The sequence below is a fragment of the Procambarus clarkii genome, chromosome 19, assembly GCF_040958095.1.
Source record: "Procambarus clarkii isolate CNS0578487 chromosome 19, FALCON_Pclarkii_2.0, whole genome shotgun sequence".
Classification (NCBI taxonomy): Eukaryota; Metazoa; Arthropoda; class Malacostraca; order Decapoda; family Cambaridae; genus Procambarus; species Procambarus clarkii.
The window spans coordinates 30,110,592-30,127,597 of record NC_091168.1 but is presented as its reverse complement, the minus strand read 5'-3'; the positions used below and the strand labels follow the sequence as shown (position 1 = coordinate 30,127,597).

At 48.8% G+C, this 17,006-nt stretch overlaps 1 protein-coding gene across 1 annotated transcript in view; it reads right to left on the bottom strand.

The window, feature by feature from the left end:
- The window catches only part of LOC138366381 (eukaryotic translation initiation factor 3 subunit A-like), a 30,864-nt gene extending 14,461 nt beyond the window's left edge, over positions 1–16,403 (bottom strand). The window contains exon 1 of the mRNA XM_069327420.1: positions 16,345–16,403. Within this exon, the coding sequence (XP_069183521.1) occupies positions 16,345–16,403 (59 nt within the window). The remainder of the gene's footprint in view (positions 1–16,344) is intronic.
- Positions 16,404–17,006: the final 603 nt, after the last annotated feature.

The window sequence follows — 17,006 nt, the reverse complement described above, 5'->3', positions numbered from 1 at the left end:
TGTGTGTGTGTGTGTGCGCGTGTGCGTGTGCGTGTGCGTGTGCGTGTGCGCGTGTGCGTGTGCGCGTGCGTGCGTGTGTGCGTGTGTGCGTGTGTGCGTGTGTGCGCGTGTGCGCGTGTGTGCGCGTGTGTGCGTGTGCGTGTGCGTGTTTGTGGAGGAAAAAATAGTAGTTAGTAACAGTTGATTGACAGTTGAGAGGCGGGCCGAAAGAGCAGAGCTCAACCCCCGCAAGCACAACTAGGTGAGTACACATCTCAATGATGGGTGCTGGGACCAGTTCTGGTTCTAATACACGTAAATGACCTCTCTACAGGAGGGTGTCCCAGGGATACTCCAGCGCGGGCCCTCAGTCTCTGGCTGGCACACTGTCTTACTTTTTTTGTTTGAGTCTTATATGTCGATGTTCGCGGATGACGTGAAATTAATGAGAAGAGTTGTGACAGATGAAGTTTGTGGATCCTCCAAGAGGACTTGAGCAAGTTGCAGAGATGGTCAGAGAAATGGCTAATGAACTTCAATACGAGCAAGTGTAAAGTGATGGAAATGGGAATAGGTGAAAGGAAACGAAAGGGACGTTACATAATGAAGGGGAACTACCTCCCTCTAACGACTAGAGAAAAGACCTGGTAGTGGAAATAGCGCGTCAAAGGCTTATATACATAGAATAACGTCACTAGCATACTCTACGCTAGGAAAAATCAGAACATCGTTCATGGACCTAAATGACCGCCATTTAGATCATTGCACACCACCTACGTGAGACCAGTCTTAGAGTGTGCTGCCCCATCATGAAGCCCTCACATGAAGAAACGCAAAAGGAAACTAGAAAAGATTGAGAAGTTTTCAACGAGGCTCGTCCCAGAGGTGCGAGAGGTGGGAGGAGGGACCGAAGAAACTAAACATGATGACCCAAGAACAATGGAGAGAGAGAGTGACATAAAAGAGACGTATAATACACTTAGGGTGATTGACAGAGTGGAAATTGAGGAAATGTTACCAATAAATACCAATATAACAAGGAGACATGGATGGAAGACTGAGACTCGGATGAGTCACAAAGATGTTAGAAAGTTTACATTTAGCCTAAGAGAGTTGTGGGGAGATGGAATGAACTAAAGGAACAGGTTGTGGAAGCAAACTCTATTCATGATTTTATTTTTATTTTTTTATTATTTATTTATTTTTTATTTATTTATATATACAAGAGTTCTTACATTCTTGGGGGAGGGGGGGGGGAGGAGGAGGAGGTTAGCCGGGGGGGAGCCAGGGGGGGTCCTTGTCTAGAGCGGTAATAAGTAGGGGGGGAGGGGGAAGGGGACGGTAACCTACAGAGCCTTGTTGTGTTCATGGATCAGAGTTGTCCCCTGGAACACACAGCGCCTCTCTAACGCAATTTGCGTGTTACACAAATTCTGGTCCAATATATTCCATGTCTGGGCTCTTACTCTGTCTCATATCCCTGCCACACGCTTTATACTATATGGCAATGTATCTTCCTGAACTGATAATACTTATAGTAACTGGTCGAAAATACCAATGTGTAGTGACGGACCAGAAAGTACCAATATGTAGTGACGGACCAGAAAGTACCAATATGTAGTGACGGACCAGAAAGTACCAATATGTAGTGACGGACCAGAAAGTACCAATATGTAGTGAGTCAGCCTCCATCACATCTCTGCCTAATGCATTCCATTTACTAACTACTCTGACACTAAAAAAGTTCTTTCTAAATTCTCTGTGGCTCATCTGGGTACACAGTTTCCACCTGTGTCCCCTTGTTCGTGTCCCACCCGTGTTGAAGAGTTTGTCTTTGTCCACCTTGTCAATTCCCCTGAGAATTTTGTAGGTGGTTATCATGTCTCCCCTTACTCTTCTGTCTTCCAGGAACGTGAGTTTCAGCTCCTTTAGCCTTGTGTGTGTGTGCGCGTGCGTGTGTGCGTGTGTACTCACCTAGTTGTACTTGCGGGGGTTGAGCTCTGGCTCTTTGGTCCCGCCTCTCAACTGTCAATCAACAGGTGTACAGGTTCCTGAGCCTATTGGGCTCTATCATATCTACACTTGAAACTGTGTATGGAGTCAGCCTCCACCACATCACTTCCTAATACATTCCATTTGTCAACCACTCTGACACTAAAAAAGTTCTTTCTAATATCTCTGTGGCTCATTTGGGCACTCAGTTTCCACCTGTGTCCCCTAGTGCGTGTGCCCCTTGTGTTAAATAGCCTGTCTTTATCAACCCTGTCAATTCCCTTGAGGATCTTGAATGTGGTGATCATGTCCCCCCTAACTCTTCTGTCTTCCAACGAAGTGAGGTTTTTAATTCCCGTAGTCTCTCCTCGTAGCTCATACCTCTCAGCTCGGGTACTAGTCTGGTGGCAAACCTTTGAACCTTTTCCATTTTAGTCTTATGCTTGACTAGATATGGACTCCATGCTGGTGCCGCATACTCCAGGATTGGTCTGACATATGTGGTATATAATGTTCTGAAAGATTCCTTACACAAGTTTCTAAAGGCCGTTCTTATGTTAGCCAACCTGGCATATGCTGCTGCTGTTATCCTCTTGATATGAGCTTCAGGGGACAGGTCTGGCGTGATATCAACCCCCAGGTCTTTCTCTCTCGCGGGCTCTTGAAGTATTTCATCTCCCAAGTGATACCTTGTATCTGGTCTCCTGCTTCCTACCCCTATCTTCATTACATTACATTTGCTTGGATTAAACTCTAACAGCCATTTGTTCGACTATTCCTGCAGCTTGTCCAGGTCTTCTTGAAGTCTCAAGCTGTCCTCCTCTGTCTTAATCCTTCTCATAATTTTGGCGTCGTCAGCAAACATTGTGTGCGTGTGTGCGTGCGTGTGCGTGCGTGTGCGTGCGTGTGCGTGCGTGTGCGTGCGTGTGCGTGTGCGTGTGCGTGTGCGTGTGTGTGCGTGCGCGTGCGTGCGTGTGTGCGTGTGTGTACAGGAAGGCACTGGGCGCACCTCCTCCTCCGACCCGGGCACCATCACCGCTAAAGAACCTGCTCGACGATGTATATGGTTCATGAACTCCAAATTATTGATCGTTGCCCTTATCTCCAGTTCTCCCAGGAGCGTCGTGAGGAGCTGCGGACTATCTCCCTCCTGATGGATGTTATAGATCCACGCTTTGCCCTCCTCCCCCCCCCCTCCCTCCCTCACCACCTCTCTCATCCCTCCCTTACCCACTCTCTCCCTACCTACAAGACTCCGGGTCGGGGTAAGCATGGAGGTGTTATTCCCTTGATGAGCATTCTGCCTCAGGCTTCCTGTCAAGTACCACGTTACTCTGAGGCTTCCCGGCTCCCTTCACCCCCTCTGCCCCCCCCCCCTCTCCCCCCTCCTTTATCCCAAACGACCCCCATTCCATCTCCTTTACCCTCATATCCCAAAGGGGACCCCCATCAGCCTCCCCCCACCCCACGCCCTCCTCTCCTGTGACAATTTGAACATTCTCTTCCCACGGTGGTAATTTGCCTCGTATATCTGTTGTTGATAGTTACTTATAAAGGTTCACTTAACATTAAGTTACACAGCCCAACCTGGCCACAAGGATATCTGCGTCTCATTATTCTTAGTGTTGACACTGATGCTCATACACACGATAACTAACAATATAACTATAGTCTTGCAGACGATGTTATCAGCTCTGCTGTGATGGTATCTACTTGGTAGTGATATCTATTGTGTAGTGATATCTATTCGGTAGTGATATCTATTCGGTAGTGATATCTATTAGGTACTGATATCTATTGTGTAGTGATATCTATTCGGTAGTGATATCTATTGTGTAGTGATATCTATTCGGTAGTGATATCTATTCGGTAGTGATATCTATTCGGTAGTGATATCTATTCGGTAGTGATATCTATTCAGTAGTGATATCTATTCAGTAGTGATATCTATTGTGTAGTGATATATTGTGTAGTGTTATCTATTGTGTAGTGATATCTAATCTGCAGTTATGTTATCTATTCTGTAGTGATGCTATCTATTCTGTAGTGATGCTATCTGTTCTGTTGTGGTGTTATCTGTTCTGTTGTGGTGTTATCTGTTCTGTTGTGGTGTTATCTGTTCTGTTGTGGTGTTATCTGTTCTGTTGTGGTGTTATCTGTTCTGTTGTGGTGTTATCTGTTGTGATGTTATCTGTTCTGTTCCGATGTTATCTACTCTGTTATCTCGTTGTGATGTAGTAATTATCATAAAAGGAACGTGGTAAACCTGCCAGTAAGACCAGTAACCTTACCTCAGCTCAGTTGACTCCCTCCCTCTCTCCCTCTCCCTCTCTACCTCCCTCCCTCTCTCCCTCTCCCTCTCCCTCTCCCTCTCTCCCTCCCTCCCTCTCTGTCTGTCTTTCTCTAAACAATTCCAAGTTATCGTTCTGAGGAGCACACACTCTTTAACACCCAAAAATATCTGTCGAACTCAACAAGCCACTTACGATAATAGTCGTATTCAACAAGCCACTTACGATAACAGTTGTATTCAACAAAGCACTTACGATAACAGCTTCACTAACCACGTGGTAACATCCTAGCCGACAGTGGCGCCGAGGCACGATCAGCGGCCAAAGCCAGAAGTAAACATCTTGAAAGATCTACTTTGGACAATTCTACCTCAAGTGACTTACTGCCTGGCTTGGTCTACCTCAGGTGACTTACAGCCAGGCTTGGTCTACCTCAGGTGACTTACAGCCAGGCTTGGTTTACCTCAGGTGACTTACAGCCAGGCTTGGTCTACCTCAGGTGACTTACAGCCAGGCTTGGTCTACCTCAGGTGACTTACTGCCTGGCTTGGTCTACCTCAGGTGACTTACCGCCAGGCTTGGTCTACCTCAGGTGACTTACCGCCAGGCTTGGTGGTAGGCCACGTGAGGCAGGTCAATACAAAAATCTTAGGTATCTTCCAGGTGTGGGATGACCCATGATTGACAGGTGTGGGTGACCCATGATGGACAGGTGTGGGGTGACCCCTGCTTGATACCTGGTTGATGGGGTTCTGGGAGTTGTTCTACTCCCCATGCCCGGCCCGAGGCCAGGCTTGACTTGAGAGAGTTTGGTCCACCAGGTTGTTGCTTGGAGCGGCCCGCAGGCCTACATACCCACCACAGCCGGTTTGTCCGGAAAATCTCTTAGAAAACAGTCCAGTTTTCTCTTGAAGATGTCCACGGTTGTTCCGGCAATATTTCTTATGCTTGCTGGGAGGACGTTGAACAACCGCGGACCTCTGATGTTTATAGTGTTCTCTGATTGTGCCTATGGCACCTCTGCTCTTCACTGATTCAATCTTGCATTTTCTTCCATATCGTTCACTCCAGTACGTTGTTATTTTACTGTGTAGATTAGGGACCTGGCCCTCCAGTATTTTCCATGTGTATATTATTTGGTATCTCTCTCGTCTCCTTTCTAGTGAGTACATTTGGAGAGCTTTGAGACGATCCCAATAGCTTAGGTGTTTTATCTCGTCTATGCGTGCCGTATATGTTCTCTGTATTCCCTCTATTTCAGCAATCTCTCCTGCTCTGAAGGGGGAAGTAAGTACTGAGCAGTACTCGAGACGGGACAACACAAGTGACTTGAAGAGTACAACCATTGTGATGGGATCTCTGGACTTGAAAGTTCTCGTAATCCATCCGATCATTTTTCTGGCTGTCGCAATATTTGCTTGGTTATGCTCCCTAAACGTTAGATCGTCGGACATCATTCCCAAATCCTTGACATGCTGTTTTTCTACTCTGGGAAGATTCGATTGCGTTTTGTACCCTGTATTATGTTTCAGTTCCTCATTTTTGCCGTACCTGAGTACCTGAAATTTATCACTGTTAAACATCATGTTGTTTTCTGCTGCCCAATCGAAAACTTTGTTGACATCTGCTTGTAGTTTTTCAATGTCTTCAGCAGAGGTAATTTTCATGCTGTTTTTTGTGTCATCTGCAAAGGACGACACGAAGCTGTGACGTGTATTTTTGTCTATATCTGATATGAGAATAAGGAACAGTAGCGGTGCAAGGACTGTACCTTGAGGTACAGAGCTTTTAACATCGCTTGGACTCGATTTTATTTGATGGACTGTTACTCTTTGTGTTCTGTTCGACAGGAAATTGAGTATTGAGCGTCCTACTTTTCCAGTTATTCCCATTGACCTCATTTTGTGAGCTATCACCCCATGGTCACATTTGTCGAACGCCTTTGCAAAGTTTGTGTATACAACATCTGCATTTTGCTTTTCTTCTAGGGCTTCTGTGATTTTGTCATAGTGGTTGAGTAACTGTGACAGACAGGATCTTCCCGCTCTAAATCCATGTTATCCTGGGTTGTGCAATTCATTGTTTTCCATAAAACTAGAAATTTGATTTCTAATCACTCTTTCAAACACTTTTATTATGTGTGATGTTAGTGCAACTGGCCTCTAATTTTTTGCCAAGGCTTTACTCCCCCCCCCCTTGTGCAACGGAGCTATATCTGCAGATTTAAGTGCTGCTGGTATCTCCCCTGTATCCAGGCTCTTTCTCCATATTACGCTGAGTGCTCTCGCTACTGGTACTTTACATTACATTTCTTTATGAATATTGAATTCCATGAGTCAGGCCCAGGAGCTGAGTGCATGGGCATATTGTCAATTTCTCTTTCAAAGTCTTCCGAGTTTGTGGTAATATCCGTTATATTATCTGCAGCTTGAATGTCATTCATAATGAAGCTGTCTGGGTCATCAACTTTCATGCTGTTTATTGGTGTGCTAAACATAGCCTCATACTGGCTTCTTAGAATTTCACTAATCTCTTTGTTGTCCTCTGTGTACGTACCTTCATTTGTAATTAACGGTCCAATACTGGTCGAGGTTTTGGATTTTGATTTTGCGTATGTGAAAAAATATTTCGGATTTTTCTTTATCTCTTGTATAGCTTTCTGTTCCAAATCCATTTCCTCAGACTCGTATGATCGCTTCAACGTTTGTTCTATTTCTTCGAACTCCCTGCTTAGGCTTATTTTCCTTGCTTGTGATAGTTGTGTCTGCCGAAGCATTTCCGTTATTTTTTTCCTTCTCCTGTACAGTCGTCTGCGTTCTCTTTCTAGAGTGGTCCTCTTTCTGCCCCTCCTCACAGGCACGTGCTTTAAGCACACCCTGTAAGCTTCAGCTGTCAGTTGAGCTATTCCCTGTGTGGGAATTTTGTCGCTTAAGACCGTCTCCCATTGAATGGTTGCAAGGTCTACATTTATTTTTTCCCAGTCGATCCTCTTATTGTTGAAATTGAATTGATTGAATATTCCATCTCGCTTGTTGGGTCTCTTAGACCTACTACAGTTATTTATGCTAGTTCGCACTTCAATGAGCTTATGGTCTGAGTATGAAGTATCTGAGATTGTGATGTTTCTGATTAGTTCATCATTGTTTGTGAATAACAAGTCTAGTGTGTTTTCGTTCCTAGTTGGTTCTGTAATCTGTTGATTGAGCGAGAATTTGTCACAGAATCTCAAAAGTTCTCTGACCAGTGGTTGGTTATTTCCCGGGTCATTCCCTGCTATGATATTTGTGTTTGCCATTCTCCATCTTAGACTCGGTAAATTGAAATCTCCAAGGCAGATAATATCTGGAGCTGGGTTTGCTAGGTTGTCAAGTATGTTTTCTACTTTGTGCATCTGCTCTGTGAATTCCTCAACCATTGTATCTGGCGGTTTATATATTAGAATAATAATTAGGTTTAGTTTCTCTACCTTAATTCCAAGTACCTCTACCACCTCATTAGTTGAGTTTAGTATTTCTGTGCATACCAGGTCTTCTTCAATATACAGACCTACTGCTCCATTTGACCTAGTTTTTTTATCACATCTATATAAATTATAATTTGGAATCCAGATTTTACCATCCGTGTAATCTTTTGTATGAGTTTCCGTGAATGCCCCAAATATTGTTTGACTCTAATAGGAGGCCATTTATGAACTTAACTTTATTTCTTGACTTTGGCTTTAAACCTTGAATGTTTGCAAATATGAATGATTGTCCATATTGTGTGTCACTTCTGGAAGGTTTTGGTAGTTCTCCCCCCCCTCTCTACCCTGACCCAGGGTGTGTTGTGGCAATGGTTTGTCCAGTTTTGGAAGTGATACTGGGGAGTGTGGTAGTCTCTGTGTAGTTGGGGGGTGTAGTATGTGTGGGCTTGATGACGAACCGTAGTCCAGTCTTGGGCATTTCTCCCTCTCCGTCCGTACTCCTGCCACGTTTCTGCCTCTCTGTTTCTCCCTCTGTTTCTGCCTGCCTCTAAACAATGTTCAGGGCTATTATATTGGACTTCCTCTCTTATATAGCGCTGTGTACCTCTCACCTGGAAATCGGGGCAATGAAGATCGCAGCATTTCCTCTCATTAACCAAGAGTTTGCATAACTTAGGGTGAAAATATCTACACTCTGCATCAAAACGACATCTGCCTTTCATGCTGGACAGGTGTGGGTGACCCATGATGGACAGGTGTGGGTGACCCATGATGGACAGGTGTGGGTGACCCATGATGGACAGGTGTGGGTGACCCATGGTGGACAGGTGTGGGTGACCCATGATGGACAGGTGTGGGTGACCCCGGCTCGTGGCGGGTCCAGCTGGCCTCAGGTGAGTTACTGGGCACCTGGTCCGGGAGGGACCACAGTGGGGGGGGGGGGCAGGTAGCAGGAGGGGGCGGTAGAGGGGGGACCAAAGGTAGGGGAGGGGGAAGAGGAAGGGGTAGGGAACGTGTAGGGCAGGCAGGTGTGTGGGGGGGGGACAGGTGATGTGATATGGTCCCTGTGGTCTGTTTACACCTTAGTGGGGGGGGGGGGGTGAGGGGGGGAGAAGGGTTGGGGGGGGAGGTGCAATTAGCAAACCACCCAATTCTCTTTACAGGAAGCACTGCATAGTAGGCCGATAAGTGCGTTCTGGCTACTAGGTACGACATATAATATATATATATATATATATATATATATATATATATATATATATATATATACACACACACATATTCATATACATATATATACACACATAATATATTTTGGTAGCAGTCATTCTTGTAAACATATGTTGTTAAATATGACCGAAAAGGTAACATTGATAATTCTAACACGAATTTTCTCAATATTTCTTATCACTGTCGATGGTAATTGAAAAATCAATTCTCAAAAAATCTTTATTTCTAGTCTGACGTGACGCCTGAACGCGTTTCGTAATAACTTATTACATTTTCAAAGACTTTAGTGTACTCGCACAACTGTAACCTGTAAACACGCATGTTGTTGTTGTTATAGATTCAGCTACTCGAAACAAGTTCCAAGTAGCACGGGCTATGGTGAGCCCATAACTTACCTGGCACAGGAACAGGGTAAACACGCAAAATACGTCCATACTTGTACTCGCATTTGGGTGAGGTGATAAAGTACAAAAGTTCTGGGTGAGGTGATTGACATTTACACATGACAGAACAGGAACCAATGGGTATAAAAACATAAGAATGGAAGTAACTGCAGAAGGACTATTGGCCCATGATGGTTCCTCTTGATGCTTCTATATTGGAGCGGAGTCTTGAGGTGGGTAGAATATAGTTGTGCATTAATTGGCTGTTGATTGCTGGTGATGACTTCTTGATGTGTAGTGCCTCGCTGATGTCAAGCCGCCTGCTATCTGTTATCGCTGTACCTATCGATGATTTCTGTGTTTTTGTTAAGACTTCTCTGGTGATGGTCTGGTTGTGGGAAGAGATTAATGTTCCTTAATGGAGCCCTGTTGCTTATGCATCGTTAATCGCCTGGAAAGAGATGTTGTTGTCTTGCCTATATACTAAGTTCTTTGAGGCTTACAGTTCCCAAGTGGACATTTTGAAGGCATAGACGACATTGGTTTCCTTCAAGGCGTTCTGCTTTGTGTCTGGAGAGTTCTTCAGGAGTAGATTGGCTGTTTTTTATTTTTTTTTGGGGGGGGGGGTTGATAGTAAATCGTCAATTGTATAATCGTCAACGTTATTCACTCATCAGAGTTCATAAAGTGATTGATTATAACACTCAAGAAGCAATGAAGATGACGTAGACTCAAAACCCATTTAAAACCCCTGACAGGGGCTATATTGCAGGGTGTTGGGGACGGGTGGGGGGAGGGGGAGGGAGAGCAGTCGTTGTCGAAGGTCCGGAAGTAACCCCCCCCCCCTCCCCCCCTCGGTGATCATTGACCTCAGAGGATGAATTTAATTACCATTGACCATCCAGCTCCCTTGACCTAGAGTGACCTGAGCCGTGACTGTGTCGGGCTCGAGGGTCCCACACACCCATAACAACATTGTTCTACTTGCTGGACGCCTCGATACATTAAGTTAACAACTTACAAATAAAATGTCAAATATTAAGTCAAAAGGTGAGTTTATAACAGGTGGTCAACTGGAGGTAGAGTGGGCCAGCTGGAGGTGGGCCAGGAAGGGGTGGGCCAGGAAGGGGTAGGCCAGGAAGGGGTAGGCCAGGAAGGGGTGGGCCAGCTGGAGGTGGGCCAGGAAGGGGTGGGCCAGGAAGGGGTGGGCCAGCCCACCACAACAAGCCTCTGACTACAGCTGTTCTAGGAAACTGGGGCAAGGTCGACCCGGGGCAAGAGAGGGTTAACCAGGAAGGCGACCACTAGACGACCTTGGGCCTTAGTGCCACGGGCCAGAGGGGCGAGAACCGTCAGTACCAAGGCTGGACACGAGGCCCTTAACGACCCACACTTCGCTTCATCCTGGCCATAACCGACTAATTAAATAAATACGAAATTCCTGACTAGGCTTATGAGCCAGCAGCCGTTCACAGGTCCTGTGGTGGTCCCTAGTGGTCCCTGGTGGTCCCTGGTGGTCCCTAGTGGTCCCTGGTGGTCCCTAGTGGTCCTTGGTGGTCCCTGGTGGTCCCTGGTGGTCCCTAGTGGTCCCTGGTGGTCCCTGGTGTGACCTGGTGGTCCCTGGTGGTCCCTGGTGGTCCCTAGTGGTCCCTGGTGGTCCCTAGTGGTCCCTGGTGGTCCCTGGTGGTCCCTGGTGTGACCTGGTGGTCCCTGGTGGTCCCTAGTGTGACCTGGTGGTCCCTAGTGGTCCCTGGTGGTCCCTAGTGTGACCTGGTGGTCCCTAGTGGTCCCTAGTGTGACCAGGTGGTCCCTGGTGGTCCCTAGTGTGACCTGGTGGTCCCTAGTGTCCCTGGTGGTCCCTAGTGTGACCTGGTGGTCCCTGGTGGTCCCTAGTGTGACCTAGTGGTCCCTGGTGGTCCCTAGTGTGACCTGGTGGTCCCTAGTGGTCCTTGGTGGTCCCTAGTGGTCCCTGGTGGTCCCTAGTGGTCCCTAGTGTGACCTGGTGGCCCCCTAGTGTGACCTGGTGGCCCCCTAGTGTGGCCTGGTGGTCCCTAGTGTGACCTGGTGGTCCCTGGTGGTCCCCTAGTGTGGCCTGGTGGTCCCTAGTGTGACCTGGTGGTCCCTAGTGTGACCTGGTGGTCCCTAGTGTGACCTGGTGGTCCCTGGTGGTCCCTAGTGTGACCTGGTGGTCCCTAGTGTGACCTGGTGGTCTCTAGTGTGAGCTGGTGGTCCCTAATGACCTGGTGGTCCCTAGTGACCTGGTGGTCCCTAGTGACCTGGTGGTCCCTAGTGTGACCTGGTGGTCCCTAGTGACCTGGTGGTCCCTAGTGTGACCTGGTGGTCCCTAGTGTGGCCTGGTGGTCTCTAGTGTGACCTGGTGGTCCCTAGTGTGACCTGGTGGTCCCTAGTGTGACCTGGTGGTCCCTAGTGACCTGGTGGTCCCTAGTGTGACCTGGTGGTCCCTAGTGTGACCTGGTGGTCCCTAGTGTGACCGGGTGGTCCCTAGTGTGACCTGGTGGTCCCTAGTGTGACCTGGTGGTCCCTAGTGTGACCTGGTGGTCCCTAGTGTGACCTGGTGGTCCCTAGTGTGACCTGGTGGTCCCTAGTGTGACCTGGTGGTCTCTAGTGTGACCTGGTGGTCCCTAGTGTGGCCTGGTGGTCCCCTAGTGTGACCTGGTGGTCCCTAGTGTGGCCTGGTGGTCTCTAGTGTGACCTGGTCGTCCCTAGTGTGACCTGGTGGTCCCTAGTGTGACCTAGTGGTCCCCTAGTGTGACCTGGTGGTCCCCTAGTGTGACCTGGTGGTCCCCTAGTGTGACCTGGTGGTCCCCTAGTGTGACCTGGTGGTCCCCTAGTGTGACCTGGTGGTCCCCTAGTGTGACCTGGTGGTCCCCTAGTGTGACCTGGTGGTCCCTAGTGTGACCTGGTGGTCCCCTAGTGTGACCTGGTGGTCCCCTAGTGTGGCCTGGTGGTCCCCTAGTGTGGCCTGGTGGTCCCCTAGTGTGACCTGGTGGTCCCTAGTGTGACCTGGTGGTCCCTAGTGTGACCTGGTGGTCCCTAGTGTGACCTGGTGGCCCCTAGTGTGGTCCCTAGTATGACCTGCACTGTGACTTCTGATGACCCCTGGTGTTAACTGTAGTGTGACTGTTGCCCCGTTATAGTGGCCCCCTGGCGTGACCGGAGCTGACCCCTAGTGTGACCTCACCCGGGCAGGAGCCTGGTAATCCATCAACAGTTACCAAGAACGGTAACGAAGGGTCGGTCGGCGTTACTATTAATAACGCCGCCGGCTGCTGCCGCCATCTTGGATAACCCGATTAAAATTGGGGCGCTGAGCCTATAGTGTGTTGGGGGGGGGGGAGACAATGGAACTGGAGCAAACAACATGACGGGGTCACGTGACCCAGGGTGACGCCTGGCACGTCACCACAGCAATAGGGTGACGGTGGGTTGTGGAGGGTGACGGTGGGTTGTAGAGGGTGACGGTGGGTTGTGGAGGGTGACGGTGGGTTGTGGAGGGTGACGGTGGGTTGTGGAGGGTGACGGTGGGTTGTGGAGGGTGACGGTGGGTTGTGGAGGGTGACGGTGGGTTGTGGAGGGTGACGGTGGGTTGTGGAGGGTGACGGTGGGTTGTGGAGGGTGACGCTGGGTTGTGGAGGGTGACGCTGGGTTGTGGAGGGTGACGGTGGGTTGTGGAGGGTGACGGTGGGTTGTGGAGGGTGACGATGGGTTGTGGAGGGTGACGCTGGGTTGTGGAGGGTGACGCTGGGTTGTGGAGGGTGACGGTGGGTTGTGGAGGGTGACGCTGGGTTGTGGAGGGTGACGGTGGGTTGTGGAGGGTGACGGTGGGTTGTGGAGGGTGACGGTGGGTTGTGGAGGGTGACGCTGGGTTGTGGAGGGTGACGGTGGGTTGTGGAGGGTGACGGTGGGTTGTGGAGGGTGACGGTGGGTTGTGGAGGGTGACGGTGGGTTGTGGAGGGTGACGGTGGGTTGTGGAGGGTGACGGTGGGTTGTGGAGGGTGACGGTGGGTTGTGGAGGGTGACGCTGGGTTGTGGAGGGTGACGGTGGGTTGTGGAGGGTGACGGTGGGTTGTGGAGGGTGACGCTGGGTTGTGGAGGGTGACGGTGGGTTGTGGAGGGTGACGGTGGGTTGTGGAGGGTGACGGTGGGTTGTGGAGGGTGACGCTGGGTTGTGGAGGGTGACGCTGGGTTGTGGAGGGTGACGGTGGGTTGTGGAGGGTGACGGTGGGTTGTAGAGGGTGACGCTGGGTTGTGGAGGGTGACGGTGGGTTGTGGAGGGTGACGGTGGGTTGTGGAGGGTGACGGTGGGTTGTGGAGGGTGACGCTGGGTTGTGGAGGGTGACGGTGGGTTGTGGAGGGTGACGGTGGGTTGTGGAGGGTGACGCTGGGTTGTGGAGGGTGACGGTGGGTTGTGGAGGGTGACGCTGGGTTGTGGAGGGTGACGGTGGGTTGTGGAGGGTGACGCTGGGTTGTGGAGGGTGACGCTGGGTTGTGGAGGGTGACGCTGGGTTGTGGAGGGTGACGCTGGGTTGTGGAGGGTGACGGTGGGTTGTGGAGGGTGACGGTGGGTTGTGGAGGGTGACGGTGGGTTGTGGAGGGTGACTGTCTCTCACTCGGTCTGTCTCATTCTGTATATTTGTCTCTTATAAAAATGCTATAAAGTTCCCCATGGGCGTGTGAGGTAGGCCGGTGGGAGAGGCCTAACGGTGTTATCTTGAGATGATTTCGGGGCTTTTTAGTGTCCCCGCGGCCCGGTCCTCGACCAGGCCTCCACCCCCAGGAAGCAGCCCGTGACAGCAGACTAACACCCAGGTACCTATTTACTGCTAGGTAACAGGGGCATTCAGGGTGAAAGAAACTTTGCCCATTTGTTTCTGCCTCGTGCGGGAATCGAACCCGCGCCACAGAATTACGAGTCCTGCGCGCTATCCACCAGGCTACGAGGCCCCTTGTGTGAAACATTTAAAAAATGAAATAGTTTCTCATAGGCTTTGAGAAGTAGGCGGAGCTTAAACATGGTGGATGTTCGCTTTTAATTTAGATATTTCTGCATTTTATGGCCATAATGTGATAAAAAGAGTTCGGTTAATTCTCCCAATATGAGGCACAAAATGTGATGAAGTTCTGTAATAAAAAGTATCCCCCCACCTCTCCCCATCTCCTCTCCTCCCATCAGATTAAATACTATCTTGAGGTTACCTTGAGATGATTTCGGGGCTTTAGTGTCCCCGCGGCCCGGTCCTCGACCAGGCCTCCACCCCCAGGAAGCAGCCCGTGACAGCTGACTAACATCCAGGTACCTATTTACTGCTAGGTAACAGGGGCATAGGGTGAAAGACACTCTGCCCATTGTTTCTCGCCGGCGCTCGGGATCGAACCCGGGACCACAGGTTCACAAGTCCAGCGTGCTGTCCGCTCGGCTCCTATAGTCGTATTAGTTTAAGCATTACGCAATAAGTACAAGACAACTGATATATCCATCATGCGGGGCATAAACAGATAGACTTTATTCCTCATAGTCACTGACAGGTAAGTGCTAATAGGGAAGCACTATAGGCAAGTACTAATAGGGAAGCACTATAGGTTAGTACTAATAGGGGAGCACTCTAGGTAAGTACTAATAGGGAAGCACTCTAGGTAAGTACTAATAGGGAAGCACTATAGGTAAGTACTAATAGGGAAGCACTATAGGTAAGTACTAATAGGGAAGCACTATAGGTAAGTACTAATAGGGAAGCACTATAGGCAAGTACTCATAGGGAAGCACTATAGGTAAGTACTCATAGGGAAGCACTATAGGTAAGTACTAATAGGGAAGCACTATAGGCAAGTACTCATAGGGAAGCACTATAGGTAAGTACTAATAGGGAAGCACTATAGGCAAGTACTCATAGGGAAGCACTATAGGCAAGTACTCATAGGGAAGCACTATAGGTAAGCACTAATAGGGAAGCACTATAGGTAAGCACTAATAGGGAAGCACTATAGGCAAGTACTCATAGGGAAGCACTATAGGCAAGTACTCATAGGGAAGCACTATAGGCAAGTACTCATAGGGAAGCACTATAGGTAAGCACTAATAGGGAAGCACTATAGGTAAGCACTAATAGGTAAGCACTCATAGGGAAGCACTAATAGGGAAGCAGTGGTAAGCTCCACCATGTTGTTGTTGATGATGGAGGTAGGACCCCCCCCCCCCCAGTGGGTGAGCGAGGGTCTGAGTGCTCCAGTTTTGACCCGGGGACAAAAGAGGTCACAGGAGGTCAGGCGGCACGTGCTGGGGACCAGTGGTCCTGGGGGGGGCGGGGGGGGGGATGTAAGGAGTATTAGGGAGATGGGGTGGTGTACATGGGTCTGAATTAGCATATGGGGCGATGGGTGTGATACCCATTGAGGGTAACCATGGCGGGCTTACCACGTGCCCAGAATACCCCGACACCGTCACACGTGTGATTATTTTGGAAGTTAACCTCCCGAGTGAGGCAGATGTCAAAGTGACATCAACCACACTACAAACCCCAAAATATATGGCTGTTTTGCCCGCAACTTGTTGCAGTTTTTCCTAATCAGTGATTGTGGTTATAGAAGTGATCAAGAGACACACCGACATGTGTATAGAGAGATGTGTCACCAGCTTCTTGGTGTATATACACTTGAGGGTTGACTGTTGCCATGGTCAATGTCCAGGGGGGTGAGGGGGGGGGGTAAAGTTAACTTGGTGGTTAGTCACGGACATAATGTTGTGGCATTAACCCTCCGGCGGTTGATAGGCTTTAAGACCATCACAAAACCAAGCAAAAACTTTACTTAAATCGGTAAACTATTTAGTTCCATTTTCTTACTGGTTGCTTAAGTGTTGCATAAGGTTGACCTCCAGCAAGCAGTAACTACGATAATGTCAATACGGTCGTCCGAATATTGATAATTTTATTGTTTAAGTGCGTGTTGAGGACATGTTCTCAAGCACGTGTCACTCCGTTCTTCACACCTTGTACATTGAGCATCTCTGAGTCTTCTCTTTGCCTGTATCTGGAATTTCACTACCATAGTTCCCACATGACTGGAGACTTAGTCATTTTCTGCCATTCAACTAAACATTCAGGAGGAATTTGTGAGAATCAGCTGTGTATATCTTTACCGTTCCTGGAGGCGCGATACTGAGGTAAGGATTCGAGTGTATGGAGCTGTAGCCTATGGAACCCACATGAGGAAGGATTGGATGCCATGCAGGTGACGTAGTCTGGAGAAAATGGATCAGAACCTTCTGGAGTTACTGGAGTCGTTATGGTACTTAAAGGTGTTGAGAAAGGTTTCTGTGAGCTGATTATTGAGTACCTGAGGAGTATTTGTGGACTCTGTGAGTCGCTTTTTGAAAATGTGAGAAACGCTGCTTGGAAGGCTGCAGTGTTAACATGTTAGACATTTGTTGTACTATTCAAGAACCCGCGTGATGTTCTTCAAGGGAAAGTTTTGTACAACTTCAACAGTTAATTTGTCAACTTTTTGAGCGTTAGTGTTGGGTGCCGTAGATGGTGCCGTAGATGGTGCCGTAGATGGCACCGTAGATGGCACCGTAGATGGTGCCGTAGATGGTGCCGTAGATGGCACCGTAGATGGTGCCGTAGATGGCACCGTAGATGGTGCCGTAGA